Source organism: Culex quinquefasciatus, chromosome 2, assembly GCF_015732765.1.
Source record: "Culex quinquefasciatus strain JHB chromosome 2, VPISU_Cqui_1.0_pri_paternal, whole genome shotgun sequence".
Lineage (NCBI taxonomy): Eukaryota > Metazoa > Arthropoda > Insecta > Diptera > Culicidae > Culex > Culex quinquefasciatus.
In genome coordinates, this window is record NC_051862.1 from 36,464,081 (window position 1) to 36,488,006 (window position 23,926).

Consider the following 23,926-nt stretch of genomic DNA (forward strand, 5'->3'; position numbering starts at 1 on the left):
AAAATTCTCGAAAAAACAAATCAATTAAAAACACTCACTAGAAGACGTAGTTGAAGCCGGTTCGCTTCCACTCTTGGCAAAAGTACCGAAAGTCCATCGACTGGTGGCTGGTGAAGCCGTTCAGGAAGTTGTAGCAGTCCTCCCGGAAGCCCCGGGAGATTTCGCTGACCATGATTGGCGGCAAAGTTGAAAATTTCACTGATTTTGAGCGAATATTTTGGGAATCTGTTCGATTGATAAGCCGGCTTTTGTTTTGTAAACATTTGGTTTGATCGATTATCCAAAAATCGATGAAAGTGACAGCCGTGATTGCAGGATAGATAAAATAGGGTCATTTACAGTTTTCTTGAAGATTTTTGCGCATTTTTAAAACGAAATTAAATTAACGTCATGATTCGAAATCCGGACACTTAGTAGCATATCATCTTTGTTATAGCTGGAAAAAAATCATGCAACAAGTAGAAATTGTAGAAATATCATCAGGATGTAATATAAACAGTCAGTTTTAAGAGAATGCATGCAAAATATGGCTTTACTAACAATTTTTCATCAGAATTTCAAAATCAAAATGTTGTGGTGGCAGTGCGTGGCCGAATGGTTACGCTGTCCGCTTTGTAAGCGGATGATTCTGGGTTCGATTCCCATCTGCTGCAACCTTCCATCGGATGAGGAAGTAAAATGTCGGTCCCGGCCTTGGTTGTTAGGCCGTTAAGTCATTCCAGGTGTAGGAGTTCTCTCCATGCCATAAGTATAAACAACACACCAAACCAAGCCTACTCCGGTGGAATCGCTGGCGGCGGTTGGACTCGCAATCCGAAGGTCGTCAGTTCAAACACTGGGGTGGAAGGTTCCTTGGAGTAAAAAGAGGTTTGGGTGCTCTCCCCATTCAAGCCTTCGGACTCCTAGGTTCGAGCAGAAACTTGCAATAGAGACCACAAAAGACCCAGGGGTCGTTAATGAGGATGGTTTGTTTTTTGTTTTTTTTTTTTTGTTTTGTTGTGATTCGAATCCCGGACACTGATAAAAGCTGATTCGAAATCCGGACACTGTTGCTTCGAATTCCGGACACTCGTTTTTGCTAATGAATAGTACAAATTTGGACTGAAATGTTAGTGAATGGCATTCTTTAGGTCTCAAATAAGCTGTTAACATCAAAACAATCGATATTTTGTATAAAAATTTGCTAGAATTTAAGGAAATCAAAACCATGAATTTCTGCTTTGCCTTCCCGGTGCTTCGGACACCTATGAAATATTTCACGTGAAATGTTTCGTATTTTTGGTAATCTTATAATTTTATTTTATTTCATTGTTTTGACATTAACTATAGCGTTCAAACAAACTTTAAATGAAAGTTGATGTTAGAATTCATCAAATTACACAGTTTTGACATCAAGGGGTAGGACAGAGAGTAACTGAGTGACTCAATTTCTCACAATTACTCAATGTTACTCAAAGTTACTCAATTTTCCTCTAGAACGATTTTTCAGTCAGGTTACGGAATATTTGAATACGTATAGATTGACAGATGAGCGTGACAATTAGGTTAGAAAATTTTTCCGGTTACGGTGCTGCCCAATTTCTCAAATTTCGGAGCAAAAAGAACCTTTCCAGGAGGTTTATCGGAAGGCCTGGAGGATATACTGCTGTCGATATGGTAACCAAGTTGTGACCCCTTTATGGCCGTTAAGCGTACCCGTTCCGGCCAAGTGTTGACCTCTTGCCAGTTCCTAGTGACCCCAGCACTGGTCCGCTGCGACAATCTCAGGCTGCGAGACCGCTGCACCAACAAAACGGTTCCATCGGTTGACTCTTTATAAATACCACTGTCGCAGCCGTCGGAACGGTCCGGTTTTACGGTTGTGTGGTTCAAACCAAATATTTTAATTTTCGGAGCCAGCGGCCGGTGGAGATTTTGGCCACGTTGACGTCCATGGCGCTGGAATCTGCCACAAACTCGATTCGTGTTTGTGATATCAGACACCGCCGCTAATGACGCTGATACTCATGAAAACTTAGTTTAATTTTGAGTTTTTCTACTGACGCGAAATCCGAAATATTTGGCACAGGGCCCATTTTTTTCAATAAAATAAATACAACTTTCATATTCCTTCTCATCAATACCAATTTCCCCGTTTCCTCCTTCGTTTCAATGATTCTCCTAATGTGGCAAGCGGAACTCTCCTCCCAAAAAAGCCTGCCTTAGCATCCGTAGCAGCAAACGGATTATAAAGAGAGAAAGAGCTTCTATTGATGACCATCGCATCGAAGACCAGCCGACCGTCCAACACCGTCCTTTTGCGCGCCTCCTCAAAATCCACCGGTTGCTTCGCCACACAATCCGATGGTCTGGGTTTCGCATCGTTCCAGTCATTGACCGAGATCATCTGCGTGGTGGTGGCACCGGTGACGGCCGGCACGGCAGCAACAGCCGCAGACAGATCGGCTTCCACCCGCCTGAATAGCCGGAATCGGCTAGTCGGTGTCGGTATTTCCTTGGTGGCCTCCAGCAAAGCAGCCTGGTCCTTCTCCGAGTCATGATTGGGCATCAGAAACAGAATTTTTCAGTCGCTTATTTGTCTCGTTTACTTATTTAATTTATTTATTTCCACCGATTTTTTTTTTGCATTTGTCAACGTCGATCGTCTTCGCTGTCAAATGTCAGTGTCAAAATCCGTTACGTCGTTCGTGAAGATAAGGAAATTCTGAGTAACTCGAGTGGCTCAATTTGACTCAAAATTATTCAAAATTTCTCAATCTCACTCACTGTCCTACCCCTTGCCCCTGACTCAATGCGATTTTCAAAACACTCAAAAACAAAAAATCTAAATTTTGTTTATACAGTCCACCGAGCAGTCCCCACACTGACGAACTGAAAAAATTCTGACCGCAAATTCTCCAGCGAACACCAACTCCATCTACCTTCAGGTTCGCTGAACTTATTCTCTCTTCTACACGTGTTTTCGATAGTGCGACTATGAATCAACTTGTAATCTGCGTCGTTTCAAAAAAGTATGCGCTCAGAACGATTTTAGAGCGCGCTGATCGTTTCGGTGAAAGCGTGTGTCAGTTTATGCTGACTTCAACAATACATTGCATGTAAACATTGGCGCGAAGCGAGAGAAGAGAGCTAGTGAAGTCAGGGAAGAGAGAAAAATCGGTTGACAGATTGTTCGCTAGAAGCAAAAACGCCAAACAAGAAGACGACAGCTGCGGTCAAAAGTGGTTTGCGCGTGGCACGTCAGTTCGTCAGTGGTCCGCACTCTATTATCCAATGTTTCGATTATCCGAAAGTTTGTATGAAATTTCGGATAATTGAAACACGAACAATATAAAAAAATGTTTATTTGTTTTATTATTTTACATTTAACATCTGCGTAAAATTTTCGTAATTAAAAGACGCTACTTTGGATACCCTAAGTCAATTGGTATATACAATGGTAAAAAAAACACAATTAAAAACCATTTCTGATCAAGTTTTTGATCACTTTTTTTCATTTTAATGCAAAAAAAAATACTGGACAACATTTTTTCGATAGATCAACTATGATCCCCTAAGAACGAGCTGTCAAGTAGGACTTTTGTTGTCAAGAAGGACCGCGAGGTTTTTTTTTAAATTGATTCAAAAATACAAAGAGAGCGTGCTTTATTACGTTACGCAGTAGGGGGGGGGGGGTTAGAAATTAAAAATTTAAAAATTTGAGAATTTAAAAATTTAAAGAATTTAAAAATTTAAAGAATTCTGTTACAGTGTACAGACAAGTTACGCTAAAACCTTTTAAAAATGCAAAAAGTCTGTACACTTGTAAACACTGAAATCTGGCAACCACGGAGTTTAATCGACTTTTACGAAGCTCGACGAACCACGAAGATGTTTGTATTTTGTTAGCTGTCAAACTTATCTCTCAAAAGTGCATCAGTTCGGTCGCGAATCGGCTGTTGTTTTTTAAGCTCTATAATATTTTCCTAATTTCACCGGTAAAATCGTTCCAAAATGCCGTACGCTAACCAGCCATCGGTAACCATCACCGAGCTGACCGACGAGAATGTGAAATTCGTCGTTGAGGACACGGAATTGAGGTAAATTTTGGGGTTTTTAGCTTGATACGGAAAAAGTAAGGTTATGTTTTGATGGTTCCTCCGGATATTTCAGCGTCACCAACAGCCTCCGGCGGGTTTTTATCGCGGAAACGCCAACGCTGGCCATCGATTGGGTGCAGCTGGAGTCCAACACGACGGTGCTGGCGGACGAGTTTCTGGCCCACCGGGTGGGGCTGATTCCGTTGATTTCCGACGAGGTCGTCGAGCGGATGCAGTACAGTCGAGATTGCACCTGCCTGGACTTTTGCACGGAATGCAGCGTCGAGTTCACGCTGGACGTAAAGTGTAACGACGAGCACACGCGTCACGTTACGACGGCGGATTTGAAGTCGAGTGACCCGCGGGTGTTGCCGGTCACGTCGAGGCATCGGGAAGACGAGGACAACGAGTACGGCGAAGGGACGGACGAAATCCTGATCATCAAGCTACGTAAGGGCCAGGAGCTGAAGCTGCGAGCGTACGCCAAGAAGGGCTTCGGCAAGGAACACGCCAAGTGGAACCCGACCTGCGGCGTTTGCTTCGAGTACGATCCGGACAACTCGATGCGGCACACGTTGTTCCCGAAGCCGGACGAGTGGCCCAAGTCCGAGCACACCGAGCTGGAGGACGACAAGTACGAGGCGGACTTTAACTGGGAGATTAAGCCGAACAAGTTTTTCTTCAACGTGGAATCGTCCGGAGCGTTGAAGCCGGAGAATATCGTGATGATGGGCGTGCAGGTGCTGAAGAACAAGCTGTCCAATCTGCAGACCCAGCTGAGCCACGAGACGCAGAGTGATGCGCTGGCGATTTGAAGTTTTGTGAGTGGGTTTGAATTCGTGGCGGAAATGTTCATTGTGAAGGAGTTGATTTGACCTGATAAAGCGAGTATTTAAGTGTAAGGCAAATTGAGTTTTTCTGATATTTTAAATGAAAGAAATCCGTCGCGTTTGGAGTTTGGAAAAGACCACATTTAGAATTTGAGGACGCCCAATCTACGGAGCAACGCTTATCCCACTATTTGGTGTGGCTTTATTAGACCCTCATCCGGATTTCATCTTTTGATGATTATGTAATACAGTACTTGTTCGGTAACTGGGCTGAGAACTTAGCCCAGTCACCGAATGCTGCTCGCTAACTGGGCTGAACGAAAAATTTCGAGGGGACCAACGATGCACAATATTTTCCCGATGGAATATTAAAATAAGTTAATCAAATTTATTTACTATGAATACTTTTCATATTTCTTTAACTGTGACTTGGAATTAAATAAAAGGTTTGAAAAAGTTTTTTTTATTTATTGAACATGATTATTGCATCCATTAACCCCTCGGTCATTCCGGGTTGTTTTGGTTTTTTGACGTTTGTCTGCTGGGCTACAGCACAGTTATCGAGCGCCCAGTTAAAAAGCAGCCCAGTTAAGCAACGCTCAGTTACCGAGCTAGTACTGTACTACCCGGACATAAGGGGGACCTTGCTGGGTTTAAGCTATTTTTTGAGGAACGGTAGGAATGTTTGTAAACACCTATCTAGTGGGCGTTTGGCAAAGCGATGTTAAATTTTCAAAATAAATTCAATTTGATGATTTTTTGGCTTTTTCAGTCAAATAAACAAAGTTCAAACGATTTGTTGTTTGAAAATGCCCGACGTTTCGGCTCGGTGTTTGAGTCTTTTTCAAGGGGAGTATAGTATAATCGTTTTCATTAGAAACGTTTGTTGCAAACGGAAGAACGTGGAAACCGAATCTCATGGTACGGTCACTACGCACTGTTACGGTAACTTGACTCAGTAGCCAGACTGTGATCCCCTTGAAAAAGGCTCAAACACCTAGCCGAAACGTCGGGCATTTTCAAACAACAAATCATTTGAAACTTGCTTGACTTGTGCAACCTGCTGTAAAAGAAATTATTCTCCTGTTAGCAGTTATGTTTTGACCCTTTCAGCTCAGGCCTGAATTGTTTTTTTCATTTTTTTTAGGTAATGATGGGAAAATGATTCTTTTGGCCAGGGCCTCGTGGCGCGGTGGTTAGCGGCTCTGGCTGCCGATCCCAAAGGTTGCTATGGGGCGCGGGTTCGATTCCCACCTTATCCTCCTGGCCTTCTATCGGAATGCGAAGTAAAAACTCCGGTCCATTTGCGCAAAAGAGGTTTTGGGGTGACTCACCACACATAACCTTCGGACGCCTAGAAATGAGCAGAAACTTGCAACAGAGACCACAAAAGAGACGGGGTTCGTTAAAATGGATTAACTTGCTTTTTTTGGCCGTACAAAAATTATCGGCTAGTTTTTTGGAAATTTCGCTGACGATAGTTTTCCCTTCTTTAAACATGCGGCTAATTCTCAAAATTTAGTTGAAGACTTTAGAATTCAATTTCAGGCCAAAATTTTCAATTTCAGATTTTTTAATTTTTTTACAGTTTAAAATTTGTAATTTATTTTTTCTGAATTATTCGGATTATCAGACTTGCTAGAATCTCCAGAACCCCGCCCCCTCGCAACAAATTTTTCATACAAATTTTAGAATTTTTTTATGGAGCGTAAAACGGCGTTTTGTGCCCTAATTCAATGTTTTGTTTGGGGTTAGCCTTTGTATTTTTTCAAAATTCTTTTTTTATACATTTCAATAATCCTTCCATGCTACAAACTGTGTATGGGTAAGAGGTGGGCCATCCAAGGCAAAAAAAAACATTTTTAAGGATTTTGATTGAAATTTAGTATTCTTAAATTAGTAAGCAGAAATAATGTATTTTTTTAGAAAAACTTTTCAATGATGGCAAATTAATCATATCGAAAATAAAGATCGCTGCAAATATTTTTAAAATATTAAAAATGTTTCCAAATGTGCCAAGAAATAAGCTAGCAAATTTTCATTAACTTCAATTATTTGTTAGAAATTTGACGAATGACGAATTAAAAACTATCAGATACAGTATGTAAAAAAAGTATTTACACCCCTTGGGCACTATGCACATTTTGTGATGAAACATGTAAAAAATTTAAAGTTTGACAGGAACCTAGTACTACGTTTTGTTCAGAAACTCATGCCAAACATTTTGCTACAAAAAGCTCATGAAAAGATGATTTCTATAAAAAGTTATATAACAAATACTATTACAAAAATAAAAAAGATGCAAAAAAAGTTTGTACACCTTTCGAAAAATTAACATAAATAAAGTTATTTGTTGACAAATCACCATAAATCCAGTCTCCCAACTCCAAATAGGCATCCTTGACTGATTAAAAAAATAATTTGGATTGAGTATAAAGTTTACTAACTACTTAGTATAAAAGTTTATATAACTCGGGAAATTCTATATAAAACTTATCTAAACTTAATTTTGCAAACTTTTAATTCAACTAAATGTCAATATATTACCATAGAATTGCTAAATAAACATTTTGGAGTTGGTATAACACCGTTTTGGGGGTATTTGTATCGATAGAATAGATTTTTCGTTGGAATTTCGTACCAACCCGGAATTACGTCGTAGGAAAATCCGCCGGCATCCGAACCGGTCCACAATTCACAAGTCAACCTATGTGGCATCAGAAAGGGTATAAAATTTCCGATCTTTTGATACCCATACATCCAGGTTTTCTATAAAACCAACGTTTTTAAATACCTAAGCAAATACGTTGTTATGGTTTCGTTTGAGCAACATGCCAAAAATGTATGGAATTTCGTGATTTTTGTTCTCGTGTATCAAACTTACTTTTTGCCCAGGTATTTAAAAACGTAGGTTTTAAAGAAAACCTAGATGTATGGGTATCAAAAGATTGGAAATTTTATGCCCTATCCGATTCCACATAGGTTGACTTGTGTATCGTGGACCGGTTCGGATGCCGGCGGATTTTCCTACGACGTAATTCCGGGTTGGTACGAAATTCCAACGAAAAATCTATTCTATCGATACAAATATCCCCAAAACGGTGTTATACCAACTCCAAAATGTTTATTTAGCAATTCTATGGTAATATATTGACATTTAGTTGAATTAAAAGTTTGCAAAATTAAGTTTAGATAAGTTTTATATAGAATTTCCAGAGTTATATAAACTTTTATACTAAGTAGTTAGTAAACTTTATATTCAATCCAAATTATTTTTAATCAGTCAAGGATGCCTATTTGGAGTTGGGAGACTGGATTTATGGTGATTTGTCAACAAATAACTTTATTTATGTTAATTTTTCGAAAGGTGTACAAATTTTTTGCACCTTTTTTTTGTTATAGTATTTGTTATATAACTTTTATAGAAATCATCTTTTCATGAGCTTTTTGTAGCAAAATGTTTGGCATGAGTTTCTGAACAAAACGTAGTACTAGGTTCCTGTCAAACTTTAAATTTTTTACATGTTTCATCACAAAATGTGCATAGTGCCCAAGGGGTGTAAATACTTTTTTTACATACTGTATATATTTTTCTACAATTCTTTTAATATCTTGTCTTTAAAATCATTTAGAAATGTTTTGCAAAATATTTGAATAAAGGTGCACAACAACGCAAAAAATGTTTTTTCGTAAAGAAAATTTGAATCCATATTTTGTTTCAATAAATTTAATCTTGTCTCGTCGATTTTTCAAACTACGCAACGACGATTTTTTAGTTCATGATATCAGGGTATTTAATTTTAATTGACAAAAACAATTAAAATACAATTTTAACCAAAAATAAAGAAAATTAATTAAATCTTTGGAAGTAATCTCTTTTTTTTCTTTCTTAAAATCAAGATGTATGAATCTTATTTGCAACACTATTTTATTTACTTGTTTACTTAGAAAAACGTAATAAAATACATTTTATGAGAAAAAAGTTTACTTTTTTAACTTTTATCAACATTAGTTCCGGCACGCCACTGCTTCAGAAAAATCAAATCTGGCCCGCAAAGCCAAAAGGTTGGGCACCCCAGTGTTAAAGTTATCCATTACTGAGCTTTTGTTGTTCCGAAACTCGTGTCCCTACTTTATCTTTTACTTTTGAAAGTATTCAATAACACCACCGTATAATAACACTGCAATACCAAAAGTTGTCCCCATAATCTACAAATTAACATGGAGGGCGCCGTTAGTGGTACTTTTCAGCGCATTCGAGGGGAACATATATTTAATCTACACGAAATATAAAACATAACCTAATTAATATTTCCAGAGCATACCCTCTAAGTGACCTTTAAATATGATATTATAGTGGGCGTCAATAATTAGATTTCACGCGCGCTGATATGACCGCAGAAGAATGGCCGCATGACAACCGCAAAACAAATTTTCGTCTGCTGTCAAAGGTTGCTTTGAGTTTTCAGCTAACTTTTTGAGAAATATTGAAAACAAACCAAGTTGACAGCCAAATCTACACGGAGTTTCAGTTCAACTTTCAGATTTTTACACTGCGGAAGTTCGGCGGCTTTGACCTCCTGTAAGTCGAAGCAAAGGAAAATCGTGATTTTATCTTGCAATAAGCAATAAAAAAAGCAATCCACTTTAACGACCAATAAGGCTGGTACAAATATTTTTAAAAGTTTTTGTCCCTCCCCCCCTTCAAAATTGGCCCGAAAAATCAGGGGGCAAAAAAAATATTTTTACAATAAACTTCAAAATTTCAATGAAAATTCAAGGGCAACCAGCTGAAATCAAATTAAAATACATTCTTCTGCGTTTAAAATCATTTTTAGCATGTTTGGGCTTATTAAAAAATCTTAAGATTTTTTGAAAATTTTCGATGCAAAATCTTTTTTTTCGATACAATTTTTGTTTTTGTCAGATCTTAGATTTTTTGAAAACTAATGATTGCAAAACAACTGAACTAGTGTAAAATGCCTAGTCCAGGGCCGAGGGACAAAAAAAAACGAAGTTGACTTTATAGCTGTCGGCCACCATTGCTAGTACCAACCACTAGTGTCTTCCTTTTATCTACAAGGACTTCGCCGCCCTGGGCTCCTAAGTGTATGAAAGTATGGCACGGAGCGACGGCGCCGAATACCCATATTTACACAAAGAATTTTAGAGCGCCCGCCGCGGGATTCGAACCGGCGACCTCTGGATTGTGAGTCCAGTGCGCGGTCCGATTGATCCACACGGGCGGGACAAAAACTTTTTTAAATATTTGCATCGGCCTAACTGCCGTTCTACGCATAATTGTCCCATGTCATTTTTGGACGATTTTGACTTTTTATCATTTTTAAACTTAGTTTTACGTATACTTTCAGAAAAAACACATAAAATCTAGTACTTTGTTAGGAAACTCACCAAAATCAACACCAAGTCTGTTTGTCCCATCGTTGAACTTCTACGCATAATTGTCCCACTATCTATCACGAAATCACGAATCACGAAATTTTCTATCACGAAATCATGAATTTTACGAAGTATTTCATTTTGTTTACCTGTTTACCTTCGAGAGGATTACAAATAAGGGCGATAAAATGTTAACCGGGGTGATTAGGGAAATATAGGGCGAATAGAGACCTACGGGACAATTATGCGTAGAAACACAGAAATCGATCGATAAATTTCAATCGCGTTTTTCTCAGATGCACTTTTTTGAACATGGGACAATTATGCGTAGAACGGCAGCTAAGCAATATAAAATAAAAAAACAAAAAAAGTGTTTTTTTTTGTGGATATTCTTATTTTTGCATCCACTTAACCAATCCAATCCAACCAATCATTTTGCTCCGTTATTGTTTTTTTTTTTTTTCTGAATTTTAACTGGTCTTTAGTTAAACCACGGACGTCCGTGGTTAAACAATATCCGGCTACCGAACAAGCACTGTATTACCACTGACTGTCTGTGGTATTACGTATTTCGTGTTGTTTTTTTCTAAATATGGAAAATTTCTTCATTTTGTTTTGTTCACAACAATTGATCTTATGCAATTATAGGAAACAACTCACTACTGAAATACACTCTATTTTTTAATTCCAATTGAATACCTGTGCGTTGCCACTAACTTATTCAAAAAGGTCGAAAATTTGTGTCTATAAGTTGTAAGGTATTTTACTCTTGTTACAATATTTCCTGTTAAATATTTGCCGCTTATTTTTTGAACATGGTTAGCAAAATAATTATCAAAGCTTCAATCACGATCCACTTTAAATCAAAATCAACTAATTTTGCGTTTGATCTTCCGGCGGCTGGAATTGTTTGTTCCGCTTTTAATACGGTTTTATCTTGAATCTGATTTTTGCGAGCAATAACAAATTCGCTGATGAAGTTACAGCTGACATTTTTCTGCTTCCGGTCCAGTTGCTTGTTTTCAAAAGAGCTCTCTGCTTCCAGGATTCCAACCGCGCCGGTATCACTCGTCAGTTGCTTACAGCCGCTCAGACTGATGTAATCTCCGTACTGATCCAGTTTAAAGTTTCCCTCGCTCCACTCGTATGGTTCCTGCCGTCGTCGTCTAGTCCAGACGCTTAGCGGAGGTAGCTGACCAGTCAACGGATTCGGCTGTAGGCAACGCAGGGTTACATTGAGGACGATTGATTCCGAGGAGGACACGAACATTTCTACGACGGATTCGGGCTGGAAGTGCCACGCGTCGAACGTGTTGAACGGGCTGCGTCCGAAGTTGTCCGGAAACCATTTGGTTACTCGGCCGTAGAATGGTTTGGCTTCAAAGGGTTCAAATTTTGGACAACTTCCGTTTTCAACATCACCGGCCACGCGATGAATTAGCAGCAGAAGGTTGATTAGGGCGAAGAAATCCATTTCGACTGAGAAGAGGAAATTTGAGCGATTTCTTTTATAGTGAACAGTGACAAAAGGCTTTTCAGAGCATTCATTCTAGTTAAAAGAAATTATCACAATGAGTCGTCTAAATGTGAATTTTCGATAATGGAATATTTTTTATCAATTTGAATTTACCAGCCAATTATTTAGTATTTCATCGATTGATGTTCTTCTACCGTTATGTTGGGAGAATCGGAACAGCAGCATTTAATAAGTTTTTGCGCAGTATTTAGATGTTTGCGATTGTTTTCGGTTAGAAAAGACCCAGAAAAAATAAATTACAATATCGGGTTCTAGGGTTGAAACTTTTGATAGCTGTTAACGTCACTTAATCCACCGTTAGGTGGTTGATGCCTTTCTAATATTATTATAGTTTTATTTTGGTGTAAAATAAAAAAAGTCCAACCTACAAATTTCCTTCAAATGTAATGTCATATACAACGAATCCAACAATGGGTCACATGTTTGATTTCCAAAAAAAAGTTTCCATGAGTTTTATGGAAGGCCCCTAAATTTGCTGACTTTGAATAGAGACATATGCTCAGAACATGAATCTGAGTCAAATTAAGCAAAATCAACAAACAAAAACATCCACTTCAACGATCCACAGGTCTTTTGTGGTCTTTATTGCAAGTTACTGCTCGAGTGCTCCAGGCCCTCTATCTTGAATGGGGAGAGCACTCAATCCTCTTCTTTAAGGTTTGAGTGCTCATCCCATTCAAGCCTTTTTGGACTCACTTGGAAATATTTAATTTTGCCTCTAATTCCGTGTAATCAGTTCTATCTTCCGCCACCCGCTGGTCCTACTTTTAATAGGTCGCAAAATCTCCCAAGGAGTTATTGTGAAGGCCGACACAAATCAAAATGCGAGCGCAATCTGTCAAAGCCTGTTGCGCCACAGACTTATGTACACGCTTACGACAAACCACTCAACTTTGTACGGCGCAACAGATTTTTTCGCGCAACAGAAAAGATGCGCACTTCGGTTTGGTGGTGCGCGGATAATATTCCTCTACAGCAAACAGACAAACTCGCACTTTTTGTCAATTTGCCAGTTTGTTTGCTTTGTTTGTTTGTCTGGATTTGTTTGTAGAACTGCATGCCTGCATACATTATGCCTTGTTTGAGAGTTTACCGCAAACAAGTTTGCGAGTTTGGCAACCTGTCAAACACGAAAAAGTGCGAAGTTTGTTTGTTTGTTTGCGGTAGTGTATTGGCTCCTTCACGATCTCTCACACGGCTTTGTTGCCAATTTGGTTGCCATCTGTGTTCCCATTCTGTCCCTTTCTTTATATTTATGTATTTTCATACAAACTGTACTGTTCAACATTCATTTGTATGGCGGCATCTATTTTTGGCAAGTGTCAAATTCTGGAGTTTTTTTTTTTTTTGAAAAGATCCAATAAACCAAATTTGCAGTTTTTGCTTTTTGGGTGTTTTTGAAACCGCCTTGAGTTAGGGGTAATAAAAACACCCAAAAATCAAAAACTGAAATTTTGGTTTATTGGACCTTTAAAAAAAAACGCCAGAACTCATTTTTTAAGTTCAAATACTGCCCTCGCTAAACTAAAGCAATAGAGGAGAAAAGCCACTCGCGACAACATGTTTAAGGCTAGGAATTTTGACAGGTCTGATTTTTATAAAGTATTCGTCTCCTTTTCTCTCCGACAGAAAACTGGGGACAATGTAGCTGTCAAACTTGGCCAAACTGTTAAAGACACTTACAAAATAAACTTTGAGTGATTTAAGTTCATTTCTGTCGTCACGATTTTCTCGTGTAATATCTAACTTGTTGCTGTAGTGAGTATTTAACAGACACTTTAAATGCTGCTGTCCCAATTCCCTCCAGATAACGGTAAAAGAAGATCAATCGATAAAATACTTAATAAATTGCTGAAAAATTGTATCAATCATGATATTATTCATAAATGCAATTAACGAAAATGAATCCATTAACGAAAATTCACATTTTGACGACTCATTGTGTCGATTTCATTTCGATAGAATGAATGCTCTGAAAAGCCTTTTGTCGCTGTTCACTATAAAAGAAATCACTTAAATGTCCTCTTCTCAGTCGAAATGGATTTCTTCACCCTAATCAACCTTCTGCTGCTAAACCATCGCGTGGCCGGTGAACCGCAAACTGGAAGCTGTCCAAAATTTGAACCCATTGAAGCCAAACCATTCTGCGGCCGAGTAACCAAATGGATTCCGGACAACTTCGGACGCAGCCCGTTCAACACGTTCGACGCGTGGCACTTCCAGCCCGAATTCGTCGTAGAAATGTTCGTGTCCTCGTCGGAATCAATCGCCCTCAATGTAACCCTGCGTTGCCAACAGCCGGATCCACTGACTGGTCAGCTACCTCCGCTAAGCGTCTGGACTGAAAAAAGCAGCCAGGAACAATACGATTGGAACGAGAAAAACATTAGACTGGACCGGTACGGAGATTACATCAGTCTGAGCGGCTGTAAGCAAGTGGTGCACAATGTCACCGGGCATGGAATCCTGGAAGCAGAGAGCTCTTTTGAAAAAGAGCAACTGAACCGGAAGCAAAAAGATATAAGCTGTAACTTTATCAACGAATTTGTTATTGCTCGAAAAAATCAAACTAAAGTTAAAAAAACATTACTATATATGAAGGATCTAATTCCAGCCACTGAAAGATCAAATGCAAAATTAATTGATTTTGATTTAAAAAGCATTGTGATTGAAGCTTTTATGATTATTTTGCTAACCATGTTCAGAAAATAAGTGGCACATATTTAACAGAAAATATTATAACCAGAGTAAAATACCTTAAAACATATTCACCCAAATTTTCGACCGTTTTGTTAGAGTTTGTGGCAACGCACAGATTTTCAATTGGAATAAAAATATGAGTGTTTTTCAGTAGTTAGTTGTTTCTAAAATAGCATACAAATGAAAAAAAAAAATTATACTCCAAGAAACCTTCCACCCTGCAATTGGAACAGTCGACCTTGAGATTGTGAGTCTAACCCAGGGGTGCCCAACCTTTTGGCCCTGCGGGCCAGATCTTATTTTTCTGTAGCAGTGGCGGGCCGGAACTAATATTCGCTAAAAGTTGAAAAAGTAAACACATTTTTTCATGTTTTTTTTATGATTGGGTTCATGAAAAGTAAATAAATAAAAGAACTAGAGTTGCAAATAAGTTTCATATATCTTGATATCTGGAGTTTTTTTTTTGAAAAGGTCCAATAAACAAAATTTCCAGTTTTTGCGTTTTGGGTGTTTTTGAAACCGCCTTGAGCCAGGGGTATTATAAAACACCCAAAAAGCAAAAACTGAAAATTTGGTTTATTGGACCTTTTCAAAAAACGTTACTTAATCAACCTTTAGGTGGTTGGTGCCTTCCTCTCACTGGATCTCCCCTAACGTGATCGCAGCACCTAAGAGGTCCTAATAAAAATAAGTGACGAGTAAAACAAAATTGACTTTTTACAGACTTTTTGTCAAGATTATACAGACACCGCCTTTCAGGAAAATGGCATCCCTCTACAAGGCTTTTTTAGTGGCGATCAGACCATTTAAGGTTATGTAAATTCAGACATTTTTTAAAATGCTTGTAATTTCAGATAGGTAAGTCAGATCTTGAAAATTCTTAATCCACAAGAAAGGTCTTCTCATATGCATTCTAAAAATATATAACATGTGAGGGTTTGATGAAAAAACCACCCTTTTTACCATAATTTTAATTTAATATGAAACAGTTTTTTTGACATAACTTTTTAAATACATGATAAAACCGCATGAATTTAAATAGCAACTTAGGGAATGTTAAGACGGATCGATTAAAACCATTCCGGCCAAAATCGGTTGAGCCTGTGACAAGATATTCCAGTGACATTGATTTGGTACACATGTCTACATACAGCCATACAGCCAAACACACAGACATTTGCTCAGCTGGTGATTCTGAGTCGATATGTACAAATGAAGGTAGGTCCAGGAGGTCTAACTAAAAAGTTCGTTTTTCGAGTGATTTTATAGCCTTTCCTCAGTAAAGTGAGGAAGGCAAAAACTCCAGATATTAAGAATGAAATAGACAGATGACTTTCAAAAATGTGTTTGGTTGACTTATTTAATTTTTTTGTTTGTTTAAAATTGTTAAAATATTGTTTTGACGATTGTAATTAAAACCCTCGATTTATTTTTTTTATTAAACAAATATTAAAGTTTCAATAGTCATTGCAAAAAAAAACTTTTTGTGTTATTGTGATTTTAAACACATACAATATTCAAAAAAGTGAAAAAATATATACTAAATTATTAATTCGTTACTCTTCAAAATGCAAAGTTTATGTAAAAATATATTTTTTGCACCCGAATTTCGAACTTCAATTTTTATTATTTTTAAATATAACAGGGTGGCCACCAGATTTGGGTTTTCAATTTCCCGGTTTTTTCCCGGTTTTCTCCCGAGGCCACAAGGAATTTTTCCATATAGTTTTAAATCAAATTACAATGTTTTTTTATAGACTACGTTCAAATGGTATTTTGATACTAACGCATACACAACGTATACAATTGGTTCAATATCTTTATTTCTCAAGAATTGAAAGCATTTTTGAGTACAAAAAGTATGTAAGTTGTAAACGAAGCCGTTTTTATCTGTTAAAATTTAAACCCCTAATTTCCATAATGCTTGTGATTTTTCATCTCCATGCTCCACAATTTTTCTTAACTTAAAATCAATAATAAATCGTTTTGTATTATATTTGAGAATTACCTAAATTATTAGCATTTAAAATGTATCAAATGGGTAGAAAAGATTTGCAAAAGACAACAGCATTTATGCAAATGCTCTTCAGTTTTCTTTGAAAAAGGTTTTGTAAGTTCAAGAAGAACGATTCTTCCAAGAATGATCAATTTTCTGGAATTTATTTTTTGTATTATAGTACCAAAATAATGTGCATTATCAGTCCATACAAATCTTTATAGACTTTGGCAGCAGTGCAGAAAAAGTGGCAATTTTTAAAATAAATCGGTACCTCAAAACATTTTTTGCTGATCGATCTATTATCTTCGGCAAGTTTTTAGGTATTGATGGGATGATCTCTAGAAAAAAAAATTAACTGTCCAAAAAAACCCCACTCTGAGTTGGCCTGTACTTCAACCTTGACTTCAACCCCTCGTCGCGAATTCTCGATACATCCTTTGTATGAGCCGTGCCAAATTTATTGCAAATAAGTTATGCACTGACATGAAAAAAAAGAAAAAAAAAATAAACATGTTTGGATGTTTTTAAATTTTTGAGTAACACAAAATGGTAAAAAATCAATTGACCGCGCTGCGTATTTCTGAACAGCACAACAGAAACAGTCAAAATTGAGTAATTTTTTTCTTTACGAAATTTTTTAAATGAGAATTGAATAAAACCCAACAAAAACTCAATTTTTGTGTTGATGTAGTATCCACATAAAAATGACTGTTTGTATTGAAATGACTATTTTGCAGTAGAACCACGGATGAAGTAGAATTCTGAAAATATTGTTATTTTAAAATATCTGAAAATTTTATTAAAAGTTTAAATTACAATTTTTTAATAAATTTTGAAGACAGATATTTTTTCAAATGCTTTGAATTTGAACACAATTTGATAAGCATATATCTGTTAAAAGATTCCCAAAAAACTTTATAAAAATATCTTAAATACCAAAAATTTCCGACATTTTAAAATTATACAAAAGTACTCAAATCTGATTTAAAAACACAAACACAAAGTTTCATACCAATATGTCCTTAATAATTTGTTTGAATGAGAAAGCCAAACATCATCTTGTAAAATACTACTTAAAAACAGATATTTGAAATTCCACCAAATGTTTTACAGTAAAAATTGTATACAGTCCAGATTCGATTATCCGAAGTTTTGATTATCCGAAATATTATCGAGTCTGGACTATATATATTAGGATGTAACAAAAATGACTTTTTGGCGGGCATTCAGGGGTATGTTCCGGTGGGCATACTGAGCCTAAATCCCAAATATGAGCTTGATTGGACGTAACAGGAGCTGGCGCTCCGCCCTTCAATTTTAAATGGGATTTAACCCGTAAAAAAAGATTTTTTCAAAAATGTCACTTTTTGAGGCATTTTGGCCACGAATGCGTTTACCAAAAATATCACTGGCGTGTAGGCGCATCTTTTGGTATACATAACATTGAAGTTTGGAGCATCCTGGAGCTCGGTACAGACCTTCAAAGTTTGGCATATTTTCGAAAAATCGGTCCCAGCAAAATCAAATGGCGTCTCGGGCGTCGCGAGGTGCGACGCATATCTTTTTTGCCGGGGCCGATTTTTCGAAAAAATGCCAAACTTTGAAGGTTTGTACCGAGCTTCAGGATGCTCCAAACTTCAATGTTATATATACCAAAAGATGCGCAAGGATCTGGCCTACACGCCAGTGATGTTTTTGGTAAACGCATTGGTGGCCAAAATGCCTCAAAAAGTGACATTTTTGAAAAAAATCTTTTTTTACGGGTTAAATCCCATTTAAAATTGAAGGGCGGAGCGCCAGCTCCTGTTACGTCCAATCAAGCTCATATTTGGGATTTAGGCTCAGTATGGCCACCTGAACAAACCCCTGAATGCCCGCCAAAAAGTCATTTTTGTTACACTCTAAATATATATCATCAAGCAGAGCTTTTTGCACCACGATTTTTCGTACGCAAATTTTAGGATCTTCAAAATTGGGAACTATCGGTATAATGTTTTATTCGTCCCCTAAAGTACTGTCTACAAAATTAAAATTAAGCAGATTGTGACTATTTTTACAATCATATTGTTGAAGGGTTAAATACGTAAGTTTGACAATTTTAGAATGAGAATACAACAACTTCCTTGGCTGCTAGGCACCCTTAAGTTGATATTGAAATACATAATAAAATGAAACTGATGAATTTAGTCGATTGTTTATTGTGCTTATGAAATTCAATACGTATTGGCTCAGGTTAAACCAACACACTGCCAAAGGTCGTCTGATCAAATCCCGTCGAGGATGGGAGCTTAGATGGAAAAAGAGGTTTAGAGATTCAGACACCTTGTTTTGAGTAGAAATCTTGCCATAGCGCCAAGTCTACAGCATGGCCTTGAACAATTTATTTAATTTAAAAAAGCAAGTTCGCCAAAGAAAAATATCATGGAATACTCAACAGAAAAAAAAACATCCAAAGCCTAGTAGCTTGAGTCTATTACACAAATTAAAACATTATTCTCCCAAATTCTTCATTTAGAATGACTAGAATAATATTCTAATAGAGAAAATTATACATTGAATTCATTTATGAGGAATTTATCGAATTTTAACTAAACTTTAAATATTTTTCCGGTTTGTCAGTCGAATTCCCGAGTTTTTCCCGGTTTTCTCCCGATGGAATAAATTCCCGGGTATTTCCCGGTTTTCCCGGTTTTTTCCCGAGGTGGCCACCCTGAATATAAGCAGCGCTCTATTTTCGGTATGAATAATTTGCCTTTTATAGTTTTTTTTTTAAATCTTTATCACTGAAAAGATGTTCTGGAAATACACAATAGTTTTTGCTTAGGCTGGTACAAATATTTTTAAAAGTTTTTGTCCCCCCCCCCCCTTCAAAATTGGCCCGAAAAATCAGGGGGCAAAAAAAAATTTTTACAATAAACTTCAAAATTTCAATGAAAATTCAAGTGCAACCAGCTGAAATCAAATTAAAATACATCTTAAGGTTTTTTGAAAATTTTCGATGCAAAATCTTTTTTTTCGATACAATTTTTGTTTTTGTCAGATCTTAGATTTTTTGAAAACTAATGATTGCAAAATAACTGATCTAGTGTAAAATGCATTTTAAAACACTTTTTTTCATTTAAATGTGAAAACTATGGCTTGTTATTTCAATTTTTATATTTTTTTATTTTTTTGCCCCCCCTTTTGACCTCGGCCAGGGCCGAGGGACAAAAACTTTTTTAAATATTTGCATCGGCCTAATTACTCATCAAGATTTTGTGATTCAATTTAAGAACAACATTAACAGAATGTTAAAAATTTTCTGATTTTTCAGAATTTTCGGAGTTTTTAGAATTTTTTAATCATAATTTATAATGCTTAGTATTACTTCAGAAATTTACTCTTAAAAAAAATCAGAGTTTTTAACCTTTTGAATTCATAGTTTTTTTTTAATTTGTAATACTTAAAATAATCAAAATTTTTAGAATTCTCAGATATTTTAGAGTTTTCATAATATTCAAAAATTTCCTAATTTTAAAAATGCCTAAAATTTTCAAAATTTCCAAAAAAATATTTTTTATGAATTTTTAGTTTTTTTTTTAAATTTTCAGAATTTTCTGAAATTTAATTTCAGAATGTATGGAATTCTTCGAAATATAAAAATTTTCAGAATTTTAGAATCTTCAGATTTGCAAAATTATCAGAATTTTAGAATATTCAGAATGTTTAGTATTTAAAAAAATTCTGATTGTGAAGAATTTTAGAAAAATAAAATAAAATATAAAGCGTTTAAAAAAATTTGAAATTTTAAATTAAAAAATTTTCATAACTCCGGGACCGTGGAGTAGGGGTAAGCGTGGTTGCCTCTCACCCAGTCGACTTGGGTTCGATCCAAGACGGTCCCGGTGGCATTTTTCGAGATGAGATTTGTCTGACCACGCCTTCCGACGGATGGTTTTAGAATTAGGGAATTTAAATGTTTAATAACATTTTTTTTTAATTTTTATAGTTTAAAAATCATTTTCTGAATTTTCTTATTTTTTTAGAATTTTTAGAATCATTTATCAAGATTTAAGGAATTAAATCCGGAACAAAATTTTTAAAATGTTCAACAAATTTTTTTTTTGTTTTCAGATTTTTTATAATATTTTAAAATTTTTAGTTTTTTTAGAATTATTAGAATTTTCGGATCTATTTTCAGATTATTTATAATGTATAGAATTTTCAAAATTCTGAAATAAAAAAAATAAAAATTTCAGAGTTTTTTGAACTTTTTGCATTTTTTGAATTTTGATTTTATTAGAATTTGTATTTTAAATCTTTTAAATTTTCAGAATAAAAATAAAATAATTCTTATAAAAAAATCGCAGATTTTTTTGATTTATCAGAATTATTAGAAATTTCCTAATTATGAGAAGATGACAACAACACTGCGTGGTTGCAAAACTCACCAGGAACAATTGGAGGATTTATCTTGAAATACAGTTCGTAGTTTACTCATTCTAATGATCTTGCATTCCAAAACTTTTCGAATCTATTATAAATGAAAAAATCTTTCAGCAAGTAAAAACCGCATCACATGTAAACAGAACGGCTTTTATAAAGGCCGCTCTACTAGCACCAACCTTTTAGAATTTGTAAAATTTTACACTGAATGCAATGCATAATCGCAATTTCGTAGAAGCAATTCACACAGACTTTAGTAAGGCATTTGACAGAAAAAAATTCGAATTTTAGAATTTTCAGAATATTTATTAAGTTCAGTATTTTCCAAATTTTAGTTTATTTTTAAGTTTCTGAATTTTTTTAAAATATTAGAAATTTTTGAAAAATTCAAAATTTTAAAATTATCAGAATTTTTTATTATTTTTATCAGAATTCAAATTATTTTAAATTTTTTGGAATTATTGGAATATGATTTTTTTAGGTTTTAGGAATTTTAAGAATTTTCAATTATTTTTAAAATTTAAGAATCATTAAAATTTTCAAAATTTCTAAATTTAAAGAATTTTTAGAGTTTAGAACTCTCAAAACTTAACTTTTCTTAATTTTTAGATTTTTTATAATGATACTTCAAGATTTTGTAATTCAATTCAAGAACAACATTAACAGAATTTTTTAAATTTTCTAATTTTTCTGAATGTTCGGATTTCTTAGAATTTTTTCTATCATTAGAATTGCTTGAATCTACAGATATTTATTTTTTTTTCAGAATTTTAAGTTGATTTTTAAAGCTCAGTATTATTTCAGAAATTTACTTTTTTTTCTTATTTCAGAGTTTTTAAAACCTTTTTAATTTTAAGCTATTTTTTAAATTTGTAATACTTTTGAAATTTTCTAAATTTTCTGAATTCTCAGAATTTTAAGAATTTCAGAATAATCAGAAATTTCCTTATTTTCAAAATGCCTAGTATTTCAAAATTTCCGGAATTTTTGTTCTTTTAGAATTTTTTTTTTAATTTTCAGAACATTCAGAAATTGATTTTCAGAACTTTCTGAAATTCAGAATTCTTAGAAATATTAAAATTTTCAGAATTTTAGAATCTTCAGATTTTTCAAAATTATCAGAATTTAAGAGTATTCATAATATTTAGTATTTTCAAAATTTCTGATTTTTAAGAATTTTCAGAACTATAAAATGTTTAAAAAAATTTGAAAATTTGAAAACAAATTTTGTTACTTTTTTTTTTAATTTTTGAAATTATTGGATTTTTTGAAAGATTTTAGAACTTTCAAAATCTTCAGAAGTTTTAGAATTTTCATATTTTCAGAGTTTTTAGAGCTTGTTATACTATTTAAATCTTTTAAATTTTTAGAAATTTAAAATGATGAATGGTTTTAAAAATGTTAAATTTTTTCAAAATTTCTTTAATTTATGAATTAAAGAAGGTAAACTCCAGAGTGCATAGAACTCATACCAAAACGCAAGGTTTGGCCTACACGCCAGTAGTGTTGAAAATAATCTCAACAATTAGGGAAAAAAAATCTACGGATTGAATTCCATTTAAAATTTAACGACTTTAAGTAGTTAGAACATTCTTTTCAATAGCAAACAGTATTCCGCTGTAATAAAAATCAAACCCTATTCAATTCCAATTCCTTTAATATCAGCTTACTTCCATGCTTCCACAATTACAAAGTGCTTACCCATCAAAGCATTCTCTCAATGAAGGTTCTGTTTAGTCCGTGCTTCAAATCCGTTTGCTTTTCACTTTTCCGGAACCATCTTCCGGAACGAAGTTCACTTCCCCCTCCCCCCGCCTTAATAGTCATCGCTATCGTCCTCGTCCTGCGACGTTTGCCGCTGGTAAAGTTCCGCATTCTGCTGCAGACTGTACCACTGTTGCTGCTCGGCCGCGGCCTGCTCCTCGCGGGCCTTCGCAAACAGCTCCTGCTGCTGCCGGAGCAGCTCCTCCTCGGGGATGCCCAGGTTCTCCAGCCGGGTGCTTTGCCTCCGCCGTTTCGCGGCGACCTGTTTGCAATCGTTCAGCACCGCTTCCGCCTCCTGTTTGTAGTCCTTGAAGCCGAGCCGGTCGAGCGCCTCGAGGACGTGCTCGGCGTTGATGGTTTTCTTGTTCCGCTGGTTACACACCTCGTTCGCCTCCGAACTGACCAGGTGGATGAACTCGGTGCAGCAGTTCAGGATCAGCTCGCGGCTCTCGTTGGCCACCCGCACCGAGGGAACCTACAGTATGAAGAAAACGTTACCTAAATTTGGTCCACCAACAAGAAGGAATTCCTGACGAACCAATTCCTTGATGATTTTGTTGATGCTGGCCCGGGGCAGGGTAAGCTCGTCATCTTCCGGGTTGTTGGGCGGGCACAGCTCGTCGTGGGGATCCGACATGGCCAACGGGGACTCCAGCGGAAGGCAGGGCGTGCCAATCTAGTTTAGACGCTTTCTTTCGGCGGCAAAGCGGGAAATTCAAAGAAAATAACAACCAAATTCTCCTCTTTTTCTCTGGTTTTGGGAGTGAACGCGGAACAAAACAAACAAGTTGTCAAAACAAATTTTGCGACACCAAGAGCAAACGTCAAACTTTCGTCGATTTTATTCGTCGACTTTATTCATCGATTCGGCGTGAGAATAGAACGAGCTGAGTTTTTGGAAAGGTTGTGAAACGAAACGATTGATATGGTCGATGTTGCATAATTTCGGGCGATTCCAATTTTTGAAGCATATGCTGGGAATATGGATGATTCAACGGAAGTTTTTTATAGTTCGAAATCATATTTACTTTTTTTAATATTAAAAATCTGGGTGATGAATAGAGAGAATGCGTAACGTGATTTTCGAATGATACCACTTTGTTTACATCTACAAAGTAGGAGGCTGTTCAAGCATAGCATGGCGAAGCTGATCCAACAAGCAGAGATGATTTTCACTAAACTAGGTTTAAAA

The 23,926-nt window shown here is 35.9% G+C and overlaps 3 protein-coding genes across 3 annotated transcripts in view; 1 reads left to right on the top strand and 2 right to left on the bottom strand.

Moving 5' to 3' along the window:
• Positions 1-262, bottom strand: part of LOC119766762 — a 37,256-nt gene extending 36,994 nt beyond the window's left edge. Inside the window, exon 1 of the mRNA XM_038252459.1 lies at positions 39-262. Coding sequence (XP_038108387.1) covers positions 39-172 — 134 coding nt within the window. The 5' untranslated portion in view covers positions 173-262. The remainder of the gene's footprint in view (positions 1-38) is intronic.
• A 3,629-nt stretch (positions 263-3,891) lies between these two features.
• On the top strand, positions 3,892-4,984 carry LOC119767841 (DNA-directed RNA polymerase II subunit RPB3). The gene is made up of 2 exons (XM_038257504.1): positions 3,892-4,079; positions 4,153-4,984. The coding sequence occupies exons 1-2, from the start codon at positions 3,994-3,996 to the stop codon at positions 4,892-4,894; spliced, it is 828 nt and encodes a 275-aa protein (XP_038113432.1). The 5' UTR covers positions 3,892-3,993; the 3' UTR covers positions 4,895-4,984.
• A 17,625-nt stretch (positions 4,985-22,609) lies between these two features.
• Positions 22,610-23,542, bottom strand: LOC6041666 (protein Dr1). The gene is made up of 2 exons (XM_001850841.2): positions 23,273-23,542; positions 22,610-23,209 (listed from the first exon to the last, which is right to left on the bottom strand). Exons 1-2 carry the CDS (start codon positions 23,369-23,371, stop codon positions 22,787-22,789), a joined length of 522 nt encoding a protein of 173 aa, XP_001850893.1. The 5' UTR covers positions 23,372-23,542; the 3' UTR covers positions 22,610-22,786.
• Between the last annotated feature and the right edge of the window lie 384 nt (positions 23,543-23,926).

Excerpts from the sequence above, each read along its gene's own strand:
- LOC119767841 (XM_038257504.1), top strand. The coding sequence starts at position 3,994 with ATGCCGTACGCTAACCAGCCATCGGTAACCATCACCGAGCTGACCGAC. Across the intron at positions 4,080-4,152 it reads GTTGAGGACACGGAATTGAG|CGTCACCAACAGCCTCCGGC; the intron begins GTAAATTTTGGG and ends CGGATATTTCAG.
- LOC6041666 (XM_001850841.2), bottom strand. The coding sequence starts at position 23,371 with ATGTCGGATCCCCACGACGAGCTGTGCCCGCCCAACAACCCGGAAGAT. Across the intron at positions 23,210-23,272 it reads ACAAAATCATCAAGGAATTG|GTTCCCTCGGTGCGGGTGGC; the intron begins GTTCGTCAGGAA and ends TTCATACTGTAG.